Source organism: Centroberyx gerrardi, chromosome 22 (assembly GCF_048128805.1).
Source record: "Centroberyx gerrardi isolate f3 chromosome 22, fCenGer3.hap1.cur.20231027, whole genome shotgun sequence".
Classification (NCBI taxonomy): Eukaryota; Metazoa; Chordata; class Actinopteri; order Beryciformes; family Berycidae; genus Centroberyx; species Centroberyx gerrardi.
The window spans coordinates 1,779,367-1,796,502 of NC_136018.1; the positions used below are offsets into that span (position 1 = coordinate 1,779,367).

The following is a 17,136-nucleotide window of genomic DNA, read 5'->3' on the forward strand; positions in this document are numbered from 1 at the left end:
CCTAGCACACCCTAGCAACCACCTAGAAGCACCCTAGCAACCACCTATTGCACCCTAACAACCACCTAGTACACCCTAGCAACCACCTAGAAACACCCTAGCAACCACCTAGAACACCCTAGCAACCAACTTAAAACACCCCAGCAACTACCTAGAAGCGCCATAGCAACCACCTTGTACACCCTAGCAACCACCTACTACACCCTAGCAACCACCTTGAAACACCCTTGCAACCACCTAGTACTCCCTAGCAACCACATAGAAACACCCTAGCAACCAACTAGTACACCCTAGCAACCACCTAGAAACATGCTAGCAACCACCTAGTACACCCTAGCAACTGCGTCTTAGCAGGTACTGTACAGCTAGCCCACGCATTTTCTCCAGGAAATGTATTCTAGTTTAAATTGCTATTTCTCAAACTGAAGTTTGAGGAACCAACCGCCATAAAACGCTGAAGGAGAAGGAGAAGAATGAAGTTTGAGGAAGCACATTGCACATGCATGAAACATTGAGCTCTTTTGCAGGCTGCAGTAGGTCAGTCAGGTGTTTTTTCCTGCAGCAGCGTCAACGGATATTTGAAAAAATCAGAAAATAGGAAGAGAAAAAACACTTGTGGTATTCCTCTATTTATCCATAAGTTGTCTAACTTCATTGACTTTTAGCATGTTGTGACATGATTTGAGTTGTCCATACCATGTGCTTGTTAGCTAGGTCGCGAGCTAGCTAGCGAGCATTCTCTGCCAGCCACCAGTTTCTAGTTTGTTTTTCTGATTTTTTCTTATTTTGATCATTTTTCCTTCAGCTATTTTGTCACAGTATGAACTCTAGGTCCTCACTATTTTTTCATGTTCTAAGTAAAAAATAAAAGTGAAGCTAACACTGTGCGCAAACTTGACCGTTATTATTCCATGTTTGCACATTTAAACTTAAGCATTGAAAATACATTGTCATCATGCAACTTTCCCTTTCCCTATAAATCTCTATCAACTTGTCATTTTGCATGTGAACGAGCCTCACGTTCCACACTGTTAACTCCCACAATTAGCCATAAATGGTTAATGAAATACCCTTCATGGATATTAATATGTATGTAAATATGATTGTCATGCCATTTTCTTTGTGTGAGAAAACGGCAAAATTGGAGTACAAGACTAAATGGAAAAACGCAATGCAACGTATTTGCTGCGATCCAGCATGCGTGCCAATACTAACAATAATAATGTTAAGAATAATAAAAATGTACTTTATGTATCTTTATCAGCAAGGCACAAAGTTCTTTACAAAAGAAATAAAAAAATGAACGCATGCATGTTTAAATGCATGAACACCACGCATTTATTCTGCATTTATTCGTTTATCCGACGGGGTTTGAAACGACGAGGGTCGCCGAATCTTCTCGACCAACAGAAGAGTTCAAACTAAACGATCACAGAACTGGAGCTGCCAGGTTTTCACATGACAGTGACATGAGAAAAGAGAGAAAAAAAACAAAAAACATCCACAGCCGTTTGATTCACACACCTTTCCTTAATATAATCTTTATTGCTTTTTTCTTAATGGGTTGAATACAGAACAGGGTTTACATTTCTTGACTTTGTGAAGCACTGTCATGTTTAACCAGGACAGGGAGGAGAGACGAGGGGATGAAAGGATGGAAACACAACCAAAAATAAAAATAAAAGTGTTCCAGATGATTGTGTGTTAATGCTTTCTGATTGAGGTCCAGCATCTGTGTGTGTGTGTGTGTGTGTGTGTGTGTGAGTGTGTGAGTGTGTGTATGTTATGTTAGAGGAGGGCTGTATTTAAGCAGACGCCCCTCTCTGGCGTTCCCTTTGACCAGGACAGAAACGGTGCTCGACCGCACTCGGATTGTTCCACTTGGACACAGAAAGGAAACCCAGTGACAAAGGAGGTTAAACCAAATATCCAAAATGAGAGGGAGAAGAAAACACCGACAGTCCGGCTACACCGTGCGGTTAAAATCGAACACGCAGACTTCGACGGCACAAACTCCAGGATTCAACGACATCTTTTCTGTTCTGCTGATGACGAGTTCACAGTCAAGTGCTAAATGTAGTGATTGACAGTTCTGAATCATCATTTAAAAAATAAAAACGACAAAAAAAAAAAAAAAAAAATAGACAAAATAATCAGGACTCGGAAAGAACATCTTGCAACTCAGGAAATAAGAAGATGAAATATTTTGAATAATGGATTTGTGAAAGACCCTGAGAGCGAGATTATATATATTTATATATATATATATATATATATGTAGAGAGAGAGAGAGAGAGATGGAGAAAGGAAAGAAAAACAAGAAATCATCCATAATTGAACAAATTAGGTTAACATGCAAAAAAAAAAAAAAAAAAAAAAACCTAGCCTAAAACTCACCCTTTAACTGAACACAATGAATTTTCACAGTTTTATACGCATTTATATATGTCATAAAGAGAAAAAAAATAAACAACAAAAAAAATCATTTCTCAGCCAAACTAAAAATAAACAACAACAGAACCAATAGACCCACACAGTCCGTTCTCAACTCATATACAGGAGATCTACATAAAGCTTTTGGATTCAGAGTGATTCTTATTGCTAGTCCGATTCCCCCGGCCCGCCGCGCCCAACGGGCCGGTTAGTCCATAAACACAAATCATCAGTTACTCAAACAGTTCTGCAGCATAAATGTGATATTTTTAATACATGGCTTCTTCTCAAGTCATCGTAGAAACTAACTCGACACGCAAAAACGCACACACACATACACACACACACACACACATACATCTGGGCTCCAAATAAATACATTTAAAAACAGTCCATGTGCATTCGAATGGAACTCCAGTATTCATATGGCCGCGCACACGCACGCACACACACACACGCACACACACACACACACACACACACACAGGCGTACATGTACACATATTCCCGAGGGGGAGGGGTCCGAAGGTATAGCTAAAAAAAAAAAATTTAATAAAAAAGAGAGAGAGAAAGAGAGAGAGAGAGTCCCTTAATTGACACACTTGAGGACGCACGATTACATTTTGTCTAATACTCGTTTTTCCCGTCACAGACTGAGTGGAGGAGAGGTGTAATACCAGAGTCGAGCCACTAGAGGGCGCCGCTACAGCTGGCGAGCAGATCCGACTCCCCGCTGAGGGTTTCTGGGTAACTTTGGGCCCGCAGGCGAGTCATTTTAAAGAGAAACTAAACCTCAAACCTAAATCTGTGTAAAGCTCGACTAATGGTAAAAAGCATGCTACTGAAATGGCCATCTGCTATTGGCTGATCTTTGGTGCCAGGTGATGTCACCACTCTATAGAAGGTGACATCACCTGGCACTAAAGATCAGCCAATAGCAGATGGCCATTTCAGTAGCATTCTTTTTACTTTTAGATGTCTTCACGCAGATTTAGGTTTGGGGTTTAGTTCGTCTTTAAAGCGCAACTGTCTGTTTTAATCTGGACGGTTTTGCCTCATCTTTTCCGATCACACCCATTGATCCTGACCAAAATCTCCTCAGTTGCTTCACTGTAAGGAAGTCTGCGTCTTCATGTCCGGGGTGCGACTCTCCGCTCCGGTCCAACGGGCCCGCAGACGCTCCAGAAATCTGCTCCAAAAGCAGCCAAAGCACGTCTGTTTCTGTAATGAAACTTTTATATGTAATCGTCAGTTTATCCGTGACCTGATTAACTTTCACTATTTTGCATGACGTCACACAGCGGGTCATGTAGACGGGCAGCTGTAGCCGGCCGGCAAAGAGGAAACAAGGAAGTGCTAAGTGCCGAGTTAGCATCAACACTGCTGGATAAAGGCCCGACTAGATTATTTTCATTTACATCTTTTGACCAACGTAGCTCACTGCAGAGTGAGCAATCGTGTTGGAAAAAAAAACGGCTTCGGATGCTTCAGGGGTTATTTTTTGGAGAGTCCACTGGCCCCGGACTCGATCAGAGCTCTGCAGTGAAGCGACTGATGAGATTTTGTTCAGAATGGATCGGTATGATGGGAAACGACGGGACAATAGAGTCCAGGTAGTCGCACTTTAATCATTAAAAGATAGCAGTCCTCCTGTTGGGACCGAGCAGAAACACTCGCTCAACACGTTTAGGCTCCTGAACATCTGAGAAGTTCATATTGTGGACTCAGAATCGATTTCAATACTTTATCCAGATTGATTTATTTCGATTTGATATTAGGACTGCAGCCTTCCGCCGATACTCATCTTGCCAAATCACTCTGTAGATGGAAGATTTTTCTTCACAGCAACAAATATTAGAATATGCATGGGTCTAAAACTACAGAGAATATGTACTTGTATGCGTTAACGGGACAGTACAACCATATATCATATAACTTGTCAAGATCTGGCAACGTCCACACATTTCCAGACTTGTGTAGGGACTCTGAGTTTTAAATTTCAGGTATTAAACGCTCAGACGAATGAGAAATTCTCTCACTTCCAGGTTCTCTTTCTCTCTTGATTGTTTCGCGGTATTACGTAGTAGTAGTACTAGTAGTAGTAGTAGTAGTTTTGGATGTTGTTAGTGCCAGTTATAGCAGCGTTCAGCCAGCCAGCCGGCCAGCCCGTCCAACGGTGGCACTGTTCAGTATTTCTGTCTCCTGATTGGCCGGCCGGCTGACCGACGCCGCCTTACAGTTCCGTTATGAGCCGCTGAGGTTCGATTTGTTTTGCTTATGAGGTTGCTTGATACAAAAAAACAGAGAGAGAAGAAAATATACAAGAAGAAAAATTAGATATATTCATCTTCACAAGAAAAAACAAAACGAAACAAAAAAACACAAACACGCCGCCCGTCCCTCCTCTAGCCGGCCGTGACATCAGGACCAATCACAGACCCAGACCCGCCCCCGGCTTTCTGGTTTTGGGCTTCAAACGTTGTGAAAATGTCGGGTTTTAGGCAGGGGAAGGGGAGGGGGGGCTGTGTGTGTGTGTGTGTGTGTGTGTGTGTGTGTGTGCGTGCAGCAGGGCGATACAGTTCAGGTACACAACAAAACCAGAACGGATGAAATTAACGACAAACGCAAACAAAATAGTGTTGCACTCTCACTCCCCCCACCCATCCATCCGTTCATCCATCCATCCATCCATCCATCCATCCATCCATCCCTCCATCCGTCCCTCTCGCCCCCTTCTGGAGATCATACCAAGATACAACTGATGGGTTTCAATCCAAAAAGATGTACATCCATTTCAGAATAAAGCTGTTAGATACTCAATGTTTTGAAAAATAAAACCGACTATATCTTGAAGGATCCTGTAACCATGTGGCTTTAAGATAACTAATGACGTCAATGAGAATAAATCCACGTTGAGTTTCGGCGTGATGTTTTTTAAATTAGGAGGATATCTCACTTTGTGCCGTTGGTCTCTGACAGACTGGAGCAGGAAGGACTTTCACATGAGAAGAGGACGGGGCCAAACAGGGCCAAACAGGGCCAAACAGGGTCAAACAGGGCTTAACTGGGTCAACGCTACACATTAATAACACAGAACAGAGAGTACTACTGAGTTGTGAAAGACTCCTAGAAATGCTGTTTAAGGGGGATAAAATAAGCCCTGCCTAGCCCTTTTTGGCTAATGAGTTAGCCCTGGTTGCTGTAGCTCTGTTTGGGCCCATAGTGAAAACCAAGCTAGCAATGAGTTAGCCTTGGTTAGCCCTGTTTGGTGTTGTAACAGAAACCAGGCTAGCAAAGAGTTAGCCCCAGCTAGCCCTGTTTTACTCTGCGGTTGATACCAGGCTAATGAGTTAGCCCTGGTTTACACTGTTTAGGCCCTTTGTGCAAACCAGGCTAACAATGACTTAGCCCTAGCTAGCTTTGTTTGGTCTTGTAGAAACCAGGCTAGCAATAAGTTAGCCCTGTTTTACCCTGTGGTGGAGGAAGCTAATTAGTAAGCCCTGTGGTTATATCAGGCTAATGATTTAGCCCTGGTTAGCCCTGTTTGACCCTGTGGTTGATACCAGGCTAATGAGTTAGCCCTGGTTAGCTGTGTTTGGGCCCACAGTGGAAACCAGGCTAGCACTGAGATAGCGCTGTTAGCCCAGGTTAGGAAGACATAGGATATAAAGAGTCGCCTACAGAACCCTGGTCTGAGGTCAGCTCTCATCTCAGCCGTTTCATGGTTGCAGTTAGAGTAGAAGTCGAGGTAAACTGAACCTGGGTCAGATGTTAGCGGCGATATGCATTAGCACACTGGAGGCCTTGTAACGAAGCCTCCGCGAATACTAGGGGGCGATGATGAGAGACAGGCGGGAGCCACACACACACACACACACACACACACACAACGTGATTTGTTCAGGTATAAAAAATCCACAAAAACACACAATTTCCCCTCCCTGCACCTAAACGTCACTGACAATCGCACACACACAAACAGAGAAAATACTCTAGTATCTGACTCACGCACGTGCCACATGGTCGATGCTCTGTACACACATGGAATCAACTGAGAATGATTATGAATGAGAAATTATTAACACACAAACCAACTCACAGGGTGGTTTTGAGGGATAAAGGGATAGTGTGATGGGTTTTTAAAAAAATGGAGAACACAAACAGATCAACACTATATCCACCCTTTAAAGAGTCTGTTTTCACACAGATCTGATGCGCCTTTGACAAGTTCGTGAACGTCGAATGTTTTTGTGTGTTTTTTCTCAACGCGAGCGGCCGACCAACCGAGCGACAGGGATGGCGGTGGACCGGGCGGCTCGTCGGCAAACCGCGAGGACGAGGAAGGAGTCGGCGACGACGGGACGAAGAGGCCGCGGAGAGGCGGCGAGCTTTTCTGTCCGTCTGCCTGCCGTGTTTTCCAGTTACAAAAAGCTTCCTTAGTTCCACAGTGGGAGATGACCAGCGGCCACCGGTCCACTGCTGGTAAATCAGTCCAGCCACTGTGGCAGCCAATCAGCCGTCACCTGGAGGTTCGGTCCTATCCAAAAATATCAAAATGGCTGCTCGAACAGGGAGAGCGGCTGGTGAATTTTGGAAACCACGAGCCACAGTGGCCGGTGGACAAAAAACGTCCAAAAAAGTTTCCCACCCTGATTAGTTCGCTCTTGGAACCGAAGCTGGTTCAAATCGTAGAAATGGGATTGATCAGTCTCAGCTGTGATTTAAATACAGGAAAATAACGCAGATACTGACAGTCCATCTCTGTCTGTCTGTCTGTCTGTCTGTCTGTCTGTCTGTCTGTCTGTCTGTCTGCGCCTCCTAATTGATCAATTCTCATACGAAATCTAGGACGATAATAAACTGTAAATTTATTCTTTTATTGCTGAAATATAGATTCCCCGCACAAAAAAATAGTAATGCAAATCATTGTTGTCATCATAAAAAGCTATAAAAATTAGATCCATCCTCCGTAATAATGTAGATAAAGATATAGCAAAAAAACATCTCTTAGAAGTAGGACTAGTAGTAAGGCACTTCAAGAAAACGAGGTTTTCGTCTTTCTTTCTATCAAAGTTGTCAGGGTTGTTTTTTGCATCGTAATCATCATCATCAATGGTGTAGCGTCTTTCCATCATATGGCACTGTGGTGATGTTGGTTTAGACAGCGGTCCGGTCTCTGGGAGCTGGGAGGCAGCGGGGGGGCGGTTCCCCTCACTCCACCCCCACCAGAGGAGGCTCTCCGCCGGGCAGCATGTGCTCCAGGGGGGGCTCCGCGTGGATCTCCAGCAGCCCCTGGATGAAGCCCTCCGCCGGGGCGGCTGCCGGGGCTTCCTCTGGCGGAGAGCCGGAGGACGAGGAAGAGGAAGAGGGGTCTTTGGAGATCTTTGCGTCGGGCGGCGACGGCGGTTCGCCGGCCGCCGCGTCGAAGGCCGCCGCGTCGCTAGTAGTTGTCTTTGTGTCAGTAGCTTGTTGGCTGGAAGTCTCGTCGGCGGGAGCTTGTTGCGTCGCGGAGCTGGAGGCCGAGGTCGTGTCCGCAGACGGTTCTGAATCCTCCCGGGTGTCCGGTTCTCCGGAAGAGACGGCGGTCGGGGGTTCCGGTGAGGTCCGGTCGGCCGGTTCCGCCGGGCTCGGCGCCGAGGCGGGATCCGAACCGGACTCCGCCGGCTCCGAGGGCTTTTCCTCCGCTACAGATTCCACCGCGGTCGGTTCCGGACCGTCGGCGTCCTCGACCTCGGTCTGAGCCTCCTCCTTCGCCTCCTCTCCTCTGTCCTCCGCCTCCTCCAGCTCCTTGGCCCCCGCGGCGTTGCTGCCTCCCTCGCTCTCGTTCTCCGAGGGCGGGCAGGTGGAGGTGGGGGTGCAGGAGTCTCCGTCCTCGCTGCCGTCGTCGTTCCCTCCGGAGGCGCCCGTCCCCGGGCCGGCGTCGCTGGGCTCGCCGCCCTCGGCCCCGCGGGGCTTCAGGTGGATCCTCTGGTGGCGAACCAGGCTGTGCTTCAGGGTGAAAGTCCTCTCGCAGGTCTGACACTGGTAGGGACGCTCGCCTGGCCGGGAGGGAGGGAGGGAGGGAGGGAGGGAGGGAGGGAGGGATGAGGTTTATTCATCATGGGATCAGGAACACAGACATGCAGGTAAAATTTAGGAAAGTAGAAAAATAGAACAAAAAATAACTTTATTCACAGCATAAATCTAGAGTAAAATGAGAAACAATGTCATTCAACACAAATAAATAAACATTCAGCAAGTGTTTGGTTACACTGCAAGTCTTTCAAACACAAAGGTAAACCCTTACACTATGTACTGAAAGAATGTGTGTTGTGAGAGTGTGTGTGTGTGTGTGTGTGTGTGTGCTACCTGTGTGTGAACGCATGTGTCTGGTCAGGTCCTGCAGTGACCAGAAGCGTTTGCCGCAAACGTTGCAGATCTTCTTCCTCTTGTCCACTCGCACTCCTCCCACCGTCTCTCCTCCCTCCATGCTCTTTGGTTCTGAGGCTCCGCCCTCCTCGTCGCTCCGCTCCTCCTTCTCCTTCTCCTCCTCTTCCGACTCGGCGCTCTCGCCCCCGTCGCTCTCGCCCTTCGCCCCCGCCTCCTCGGTCTCCGTCTCCTCCTCCTGCTGCTCCTCCTCCTCTTTCTCGGCCTCCGTCGTTTCCGCCGCCTCGCTCTCCGTCGCCTCCTCTTTCGTCGGCGCGACCTCCTCCGGCGGCGCCGGCGTCGGCGTCTCCTCGGAGAGGTGCGCCCTCTCGTGGCGAGCGAGGGTGGTGGCGTAGCGGAAGCTCTTCTTACACACCCGACACACGTGCTTGTACTCCGTCTGAGGCTTCCCTACGGGGTTGGCGGAGGAGGACGAGGAGGGGCTTTTCTCTTTCTCCTGCTCCTCCGTGCTCTCGCTTGCTACTTGGGGAGCAGAAGATGAGGAAGAAGAGGAGGAGGAGGAGGAGGAGGAGGAGGGTTGGGAGCTGGGGGTTTGGGAGGGCCGTTCTCCCTCCGCTGAGCCCGAGGAAGACGCAGAGGAGAACTTGAAGTCGATGAGCTTGCTGGCGAAGTTTAGGTCCAGACTCTTGTTGCTGTGGGAGTCTTCGTCGTCCACGCTCTCCACCTGGAGGAGGAACACAGGAAGAGGTTAGATGAAGGGTGGACGGATGGAGAGACGGGTGGACTGATCAATAATGACGAATTCACATAGTATCGGTTGATCGTAAAATACTAAAACAATTGACCTCATGGATGTGGCCAATCCAGCGACTTAAATACGTGAACACTTAAAGTTGTAGTGACAAGATATTTGTTTATTCTTTCAACCGATGTTTTTCATGAGCTGCATTTCTATTTTCTACTTTTAATCTTATTTATCTTATTTATATTGAATTTTACATACATGCTACCATGTATAGAAAGTCTGATGTGTTGTTGGATTGTTGGAGTGCCAAAGACAATTTTCCATGGCATGTAATGTAGTGAACAATAAAGATTTATCTATCTACAGTATCAATTATTCTGCTTCTTCCAATATGATGTCAGCTCAGTGTAAGTCAATCATCAGCACAAGAAAAGCCGAGCACTTTGTTACTGAAATGTGGTTTGGGTAAACTAGTCTAGCTGTCTGAACATTTGGTAAAACAGCAGTAAAATCCTACATGTAATGGATGAATAAGTGAACAGAAGAATGGAATGGATTCATCAAAAAATTAGCAATTACTAAAAAAAATGTCTTCAGTCTTCAAAACAGGTAAAAGTGCAACTGTGATTATTTTGTGTAACAGGAGATCGTCAGGAGACAATCTGGACCTGGAGGGGATTAATACAGAGAGTCTATCTTTCTATCTGTCTGCATTTATTTTCCATATTTCAGTATGTTGAGACACTGTGGCAGGAAACAAACCTTCCTGTCCAAATCCCACAATGCACCAGCCACCTTCACTACTGTCCCAGCCAGCTAGGTTTATACAGCGGGACTCTAAAGTGCCGTTCCCGCTCCACATGCTCAGTATCTGTGCTGTGATTGGTGGAGAGATCCGTCCTGGACTTGATGTTGTGGGAAGTGAAGTCAGAGTTACCTTGGTGCTGCTGCTGTGTGGCGCTCTGTCCTCCGGCGCCCCCTGCTGGCCCGGCTGCTTCCTGCCTTCTGTCCCAGGATGCTCTGCAGGACCGGGAGCCGCCCCGCCGCCTGCAGCACAACACTGACTGTCAGTCTCACAGACATGACAGATAGACATGGTAACAACAGACACATGTATGAACTTATTATAGTGTTATAACTGTTACTACTACTAATACACTACTGCTACTAATAATAACAACAATGTTTCAAGTGCTGAAATGTTTTAAAGTATTTAAAACACAGTTTAATTAATTAATGAAGTAAAGAAAATTGAATGACCATAAAATAAAATGACAATAGTCATTGACAACACTTCTGTCCACTGACTGACCTTGGCTGGGTTTGTGGGCGGGGCTAAGCTGGCTGTCTGGGCTGGCTGGCCCCCCCCTCGGCTGCTCTGAAGAGCCGGTCCTGAGATCCGGAGCGGAGCCGGATCCGCACTCGGTCCAGGAGCTGCTGAGATCCACAGCTTCAGATCCTGTCTGCTCCGTCTCCGACTGGCTCTCTGCAGGACAGAGACAGTCAATACTGATCAATACAGATCAATACAGATCAATACAGATCAATACAGTCAGTACTGATCAATACTGATCAATACAGATCAATACAGTCAGTACTGATCAATACAGTCAATACATGACCACCATACTGTCTAAACGCATTATATATTCTTTTTGCAGATTGGAGTTTTAGCAATACAAACATTTCTCGGAGGCAGAAATTATCTGATTGGTTGAGCTAAACCTCAGTGGGCGGAGCCAAAGAACCTCAGTTTCTCTGGTTAAGTAACATCAGACTGAAGCTCAGTGGAAAAGACAAGAGGTAAGAGAGCAGGAAGCTAATATTATGAAGCCTATCTGCTGCTAACTGAAACAATACAATCTATCACACTAAGTTATTATGTTAGCTAGTTAGCTAACTTGTACTGTGGCTCTTTGGCTCCGCCCACTGAGGTTTAACCCAACCAATGAGATTATTTCTGCCTCCAAGAAACATTTGTATCACTAAAACTTGCAATTTGCTTTTTTTTTTTTTTTTTTACATTCAAACTTGATGTATTCAGCTGAGTCAGCTGTTGCTGCGGACCTGCGCTCTCGTGCGAGCCGTCGTCTCCGTCCTTCTTGCTCAGCGCTCCGTTGCGCCGCAGCGTTCGGTTTGTCACGCCGTGCTTCCTCAGCAGGTGGCGCTCACAGTTAGATTTGGTGGAGAAAAAGGCATCGCACTTGGGACAGGGGAACGGCTTCTGGCCTGGAGAGAGAGAGAGAGAGGGAGAGAGAGAGAGAGAGAGAGAGAGAGAGAGAGAGAGTTTGAATGACAGCAGTGGAGGAGGAGGAGACTGCACTAACATTTGACCAATAAGCAGCTTCTGACTTGTAAAAAGAACAAGGTGTGTGTTTGTGTGCGTCCGTTGTCGTGGTATGTGTGTGTGTGTGTGTGTGTGTGTGTGTGTGTGTGTGTGTGTCGTACCGGTGTGTGTCAGCATGTGTCTCTGCAGGGAGCTGGCCCAGGGGAAGACACGGGGGCAGAAGGGGCAGGTCATCTTCTGGACAGAGTTGGAGTAGGCGTTCTTCTTCCCTTTGGACTGAGGCAGCAGCACCGCCGGCTTCCCCTCCTCCCCCGCTCCTCCCTCCTTCTCCTCCCCTCCTCCTCCTCCTCCTCCTCCTCCTCCTGCTGCTGCTCTGTCAGCATCTGCGTGCAGGGAGGGTTTGGTATGACGTTTCAGTATGAGCGTTGTGTGTTTATGACTAGGCTGAGATGTTTTCAGAATCGATCGTTAAAGCGGCACTAGGCAAGATTTTTTATTGTGAAAATCCACCTGATCACACCTCCAGTTGGTTTTCTTTCTTTTCCTCTCTCGTCTCTTTGGTTTCCTTTGATATAAAGCAGCGCAGACCGCTTTACTGACCTCACCACACAGGGTTTCTGGGTAATGAAGTCCTCAAATTGTGCCAAAAAGTTGCCTAGTGGAGCTTTAATCGATTCATTTTACTTTCTACCTACCTATCATCCATTCATCATCTATTTATCTATGAATCAACCTATCAATCAAGCAGTCAAGCTACCTTTCTGTTTACCTACCTATCATCCATTTACCCATCATCCCTCCCTCCTACCTCTCTTGCCTCCCAGGTCTCCCGCTCCGGTCTGCAGGTAGGTGCTGAACTTGTTGGCGTCGGTGGTCGCCAGCATCTTCTCCACGCTGGCGAACTCGCCGCTGGATTCCAGGTCGATCCCGCCGCTCAGGACGCTCTTCTCCTTGGCCAGCAGGGCGGCGGCCTTCTTCCTGGACCGCTTCCTGTCGCACACAGAGAGGGAGGAGGAGGGAGGAGGAGGGAGGAGGAGGTACGTTAGGATGCAGTATAATAACATTTATCGACCTGAAATTAAGTTTGCAAGGCCTGTGCAGGAAATGGCGAAGGTCCAGGATTCACCGGCATTTGGAATTAGATAAATGTCGATTGGCTGATATTTTCAGGCCTTTTAGTAAAATTCAGCCAGTCAATGTCGTCCACTTCTGTTAATGACTATATGTTAATGTTCTGTTAATGAATAAAACTAAGTATGACTGAATAAAGTCGAAGTCAGACCTGGAAGTCGGCTCTGAAGTGTCGTCGCTCTGCGCCTCCAGACCGGCGGAGGTCCCCGGGGCGTCTGGGGCCGGATCGGCCTGGGAGGAGGAGCCTCCTGCCTGGGGTTTGGCGTCCAGCGAGCCGGCCTCCCTCTTCAGCAGGTCCGGAGCTCCGGAGACAGAGTGGATGATCTGAGCAATGGAGGCCAGCGGAGGAAGCTCCTTCAGGGAGGCGGAGGGCGGCGAGGAGGTGGAGGCGGGTTTGGGCAGCAGGGGTTTGAGGCGCAGGGCGCGGGCGGGGGCGCCGAGGCCGGAGAGCGAGCCGGGGGGAGGCGCGGCTCCGGGGGGCAGCTGGTAGCAGCCCGGCTGGGGGTGGGGGTGCAGGGGGGGCAGGGCGCCCGGCCTCTCCTCCGCCTGCAGAGCCTTGGACAGAGCCAGGGCGTGCTGCTGCTCCACGATGCTGCTGCCGCTCTGCTCCGTCTTGATCTCCCTCTTCTCTCCCGCCGCCGCGCTCGCCGCCTCCCTCCGCTGCCTCTTGCTGGGGATGGACAGGTCGATGGGCTGGTCCAGGACGGAGCAGTCGAAGCCGGGGGAGAGGCTCTCCAGTTTGACCCCGGGCGACCCGGCCCGGCTGCCCGCCCCGCGGCCCTTGGCGGAGAAGTCCAGCGGCTGGTCCAGTTCCGCGGCTCCGGGATAAACCGCGCTCGCCGGATCCTCCACCTTCACCGCCTGGAGCGGCTGGCCGAGCCCGTTCAGCGCCACCTGACTCCCCGGACTGGCGCGGGCCGAGGCCACGGTGGCTACGGCCGCGCCGGCGGGCAGCAGCGTGGCGATGTGCTCCTCGATCTCCCTCTCCTGCACCTCGGGGTGCTGCTTCAGCAGGTGGTGGATGCAGTTGCGTTTGGCCAGGAAGGCGGCGCCGCAGCGCCGGCACTCGAACGGCTTCCTCTGGCAGCCGTTGTGCGTGCGCAGGTGGATCTGCAGCGCCCGGTACGACTTCAGGTCCTCGCCGCAGAACCGGCACGTGGTCTCGGCTCCCGCGCAGCCCGTCTCCGCGTCCTGGGTGGTGGTCGTCGCGGCGATGTTGGCGGCGGTGGTGGAGGTGACGTACTTGATGTTTTTCTCTATGTCCTTCCTCGAGGTCTTGGCGTGCTTCTTCCTGAGATGGCGCTCGCAGTTGGCCTTGACGGTGAAGGGGTAGTGGCAGACGCGGCAGACGTACGGCCGCTCCCCGCTGTGCGTCCGCAGGTGGCGGATCAGAGTGGCCTTGTCCGGAGCCACGTAGTCGCAGATGTTGCACTGGTGCGGCAGGATGCCCAGGTGGAAGCGCATGTGGGCCTGCAGGACACCCGAGAAGGAGAACACCTGGTCGCAGAAACGACACGGGAACGAGCCTTTCGCCGAGCCGGCGTTGGCGTTGTTTCCCCCTTTGCTTCCTGGTTTCCTCCCGCTGAGTCCCGCCTCCTCGTGGACGGCCGTTGTGGCCGCGGGTGGCGAATCGGACGAGGGCGTGTGGGCGTCGCCCATGCACTCCGCCTCCATCTGCCCTCCGTTCCCGGTCGATGAGGACGATGAGGAGGAAGAGGATGAGGAAGGTGTTTTGAAGAGGGAGGGGGTGGGGGGCGGCAGGCTGGGGCTGATGCAGCCCAGTGAGGCCTGCTGGGAACTCTGCAGGGGGGGGAGGGGTCGACGCTGTGAGGCTGGAGCGAGGGGTGATGGGAGGTTTGGGCTTCAGTGGAGGCATCGCCTTCTGAGCCTGGACTTGACCTGGAGGAGAGAGAGAGAGAGAGAGAGAGAGAGAGAGAGAGAGAGAGAGAGGAGAGAGACAGAGAGAGAGAGAGAGAGCGAGAGAGAGGAGAGAGACAGAGAGAGAGAGGTGAGGAGTCGGAGAGAAGGAGAAAGAAAGATTTTTAAATTCTAAGAATCTTGCATTGCATTGATTGATTGATTGATTGATTGATTGAGTGTTTGTCCCTCCAGCATTGTGCCACACACACACACACACACACACACCTTGACCTCCGATGAATCCCGGAGCTTTGGCCAGCGGCGGCAGGGTGAGTCCCATCTGATTGGGCGCTGCGGCCGCCACTTTGAGGATCTGCTGGATGTCCGCCAGCTCCATGATCCCGCCTCCTCCCGCCTCGCCGGGCTTGACGCCCGAGGCGCCGCTGGCGGCCGCGGCGCCGCCGTCCGGCTGCAGCAGGAAGCCGGCCTGGAAGGGCTGCAGGGAGAGCAGGCTGAGCGCCTCTCTCTGGGACAGAGCCTGCAGGCCGGAGCCGGAGCCGGAGCCCGAGGCCGACGCCTCCAGCAGCGGGACGCCCAGCCCCAGGCCGCCCAGCGCCGCCAGCCCCCCCACCCCCAGCCCCAGGCTCAGCCCCAGGCCGCCGCCCAGGAAGACGGAGGCCGGCTCCTGGGGGAAGCTGGAGGAGGGCGGCTCCACGTAGATCACCTTGATGCTGTCCAGCTGGGCCTGGTGCAGCTCGTCGTCCGTGGGACCCGGCCTCACCTGAGGAACAAGAACAACCGTTAACATGTTACATACATGTTACCGTTACATGTGCAGGTGCACATAACACACACAGTAGCTCCATGCTATCTCAGTCTACCATTCAATCCATAACCTCCATGACCTCTGAACATTAGTACAGTGTTCACCCAGCTCTGCTCAAACTACACCTGAAACCTCAGTGCTTGTTAACAAAGTTAGATGATGTTCACTGTGCTGGTTTGTTTTGTTTTGATGTCTCATGTGATCATATTGTCTTGTTGTCTTGTATCTGACTTTGTATTGTCAGCATCTACAATTAAAAACAGATTAAGACTCTCCTTCCCTCTGAGTAACAAACTGCCTTTTCACTTTCTCACACTTCTTCCTCTTTTCTTTCACTGAAAAATCTCTCGTCTTGTTTATAAAATAGTTTCAATCTTTTTTCTCCGAGTCTTATTTCCTTACCTAGAGTGTTTTTTTTTTTATCACATGACCATATTTTCTACATCTATCATCAGGACTGTGTGGCTCTTGACAATTTACTTCATTTGTTTGTAATACTGGTGTTTCTCCTGACTTATTTTGAATCATTCTGGATTACAACACAGAAACACTGAAACTGTTTTATGCACAGTATGCATTTTATTTTAATAGCTGATTCCACTTTTACCATGTGATATGATTGTGTGCTGTATATTAAAATAAGTGTAACTGCTGTAACTTCTATTCAATAATTGTGGAAACTAATTGAATGACCTGATTCTAATGTAAAAACCTCCAAAGCTCACCTTCGATACGTGCTGGAGGCCCAGCAGCTCCAGGAAGCCGGCCTGCTCCGGGGGCGGGACTTCCTGTTTAACGGCCTGTCCGTCGTCCTCGGCGTCCTCCTCTCCGGCTCCGGCCTCCGGCGTCTCGGGGGTTTTGTCGGCGGCGCCCCCCGCCGGAGCGTCGGGGTGGGCGGTGCTCCGGTGAAGCTCCAGGGCCGAGCGCAGCGGGAACGCCTTGTCACAACACTCACACACGAAGCGGTGAAACTTACTGATGCAGCGACGCAGGTTGGTCTCACACCAGACCTGGAGGAGGAGGGGGGGGGGGGGGGGGAGAGGAGAGAGAGAGAGAGAGAGAGAGAGATGAATGGAGGGAGCACAAGAAGGAGGAAGAATAGGAGGAGACAGACAGATGGGAGGAAGGGTGGATGGAGAGAAGGTAGGAAGGAAGATGGGAGGAGAAAGGAAGTGAGGGATTGAGGAAAAGGAAGGGTGGGAGGATAGGAGGGGGGGATGGAGGGAGGGAGAGAGAGAGAGAGAGAGAGAGAGAGAGAGAGATGAATGGAGGGAGCACAAGAAGGAGGAAGAGTAGGCGGGGACAGACAGAAGGGAGGAAGGGTGGATGGAGAAAAGGTAGGAAGGAAGATGGGAGGAGGAAGGAAGTGAGGGATTGAGGAAAAGGAAGGGTGGGAGGATAGGAGGGAGGGATGGAGGGAGGAAGGGAAGAAAAGGACAGATGAGGAAGAAAGGATGAACAGGAAGAACATCAAGTTAGAGTGGAAAA

General features: G+C 49.9%; 1 protein-coding gene across 1 annotated transcript in view; it reads right to left on the reverse strand.

Moving 5' to 3' along the window:
• Positions 1 to 6,996: 6,996 nt before the first annotated feature.
• The window catches only part of rreb1a (ras responsive element binding protein 1a), a 16,299-nt gene continuing 6,159 nt past the window's right edge, over positions 6,997 to 17,136 (reverse strand). The window contains 13 exon segments of the mRNA XM_078291372.1: positions 6,997 to 8,471; positions 8,782 to 9,523; positions 10,482 to 10,591; positions 10,857 to 11,030; positions 11,612 to 11,773; positions 11,993 to 12,107; positions 12,352 to 12,396; positions 12,640 to 12,670; positions 12,672 to 12,821; positions 13,114 to 14,766; positions 14,768 to 14,861; positions 15,108 to 15,603; positions 16,374 to 16,658. Of these exon segments, the coding sequence (XP_078147498.1) occupies positions 7,645 to 8,471; positions 8,782 to 9,523; positions 10,482 to 10,591; positions 10,857 to 11,030; positions 11,612 to 11,773; positions 11,993 to 12,107; positions 12,352 to 12,396; positions 12,640 to 12,670; positions 12,672 to 12,821; positions 13,114 to 14,766; positions 14,768 to 14,861; positions 15,108 to 15,603; positions 16,374 to 16,658 (4,884 nt within the window). The 3' untranslated portion in view covers positions 6,997 to 7,644.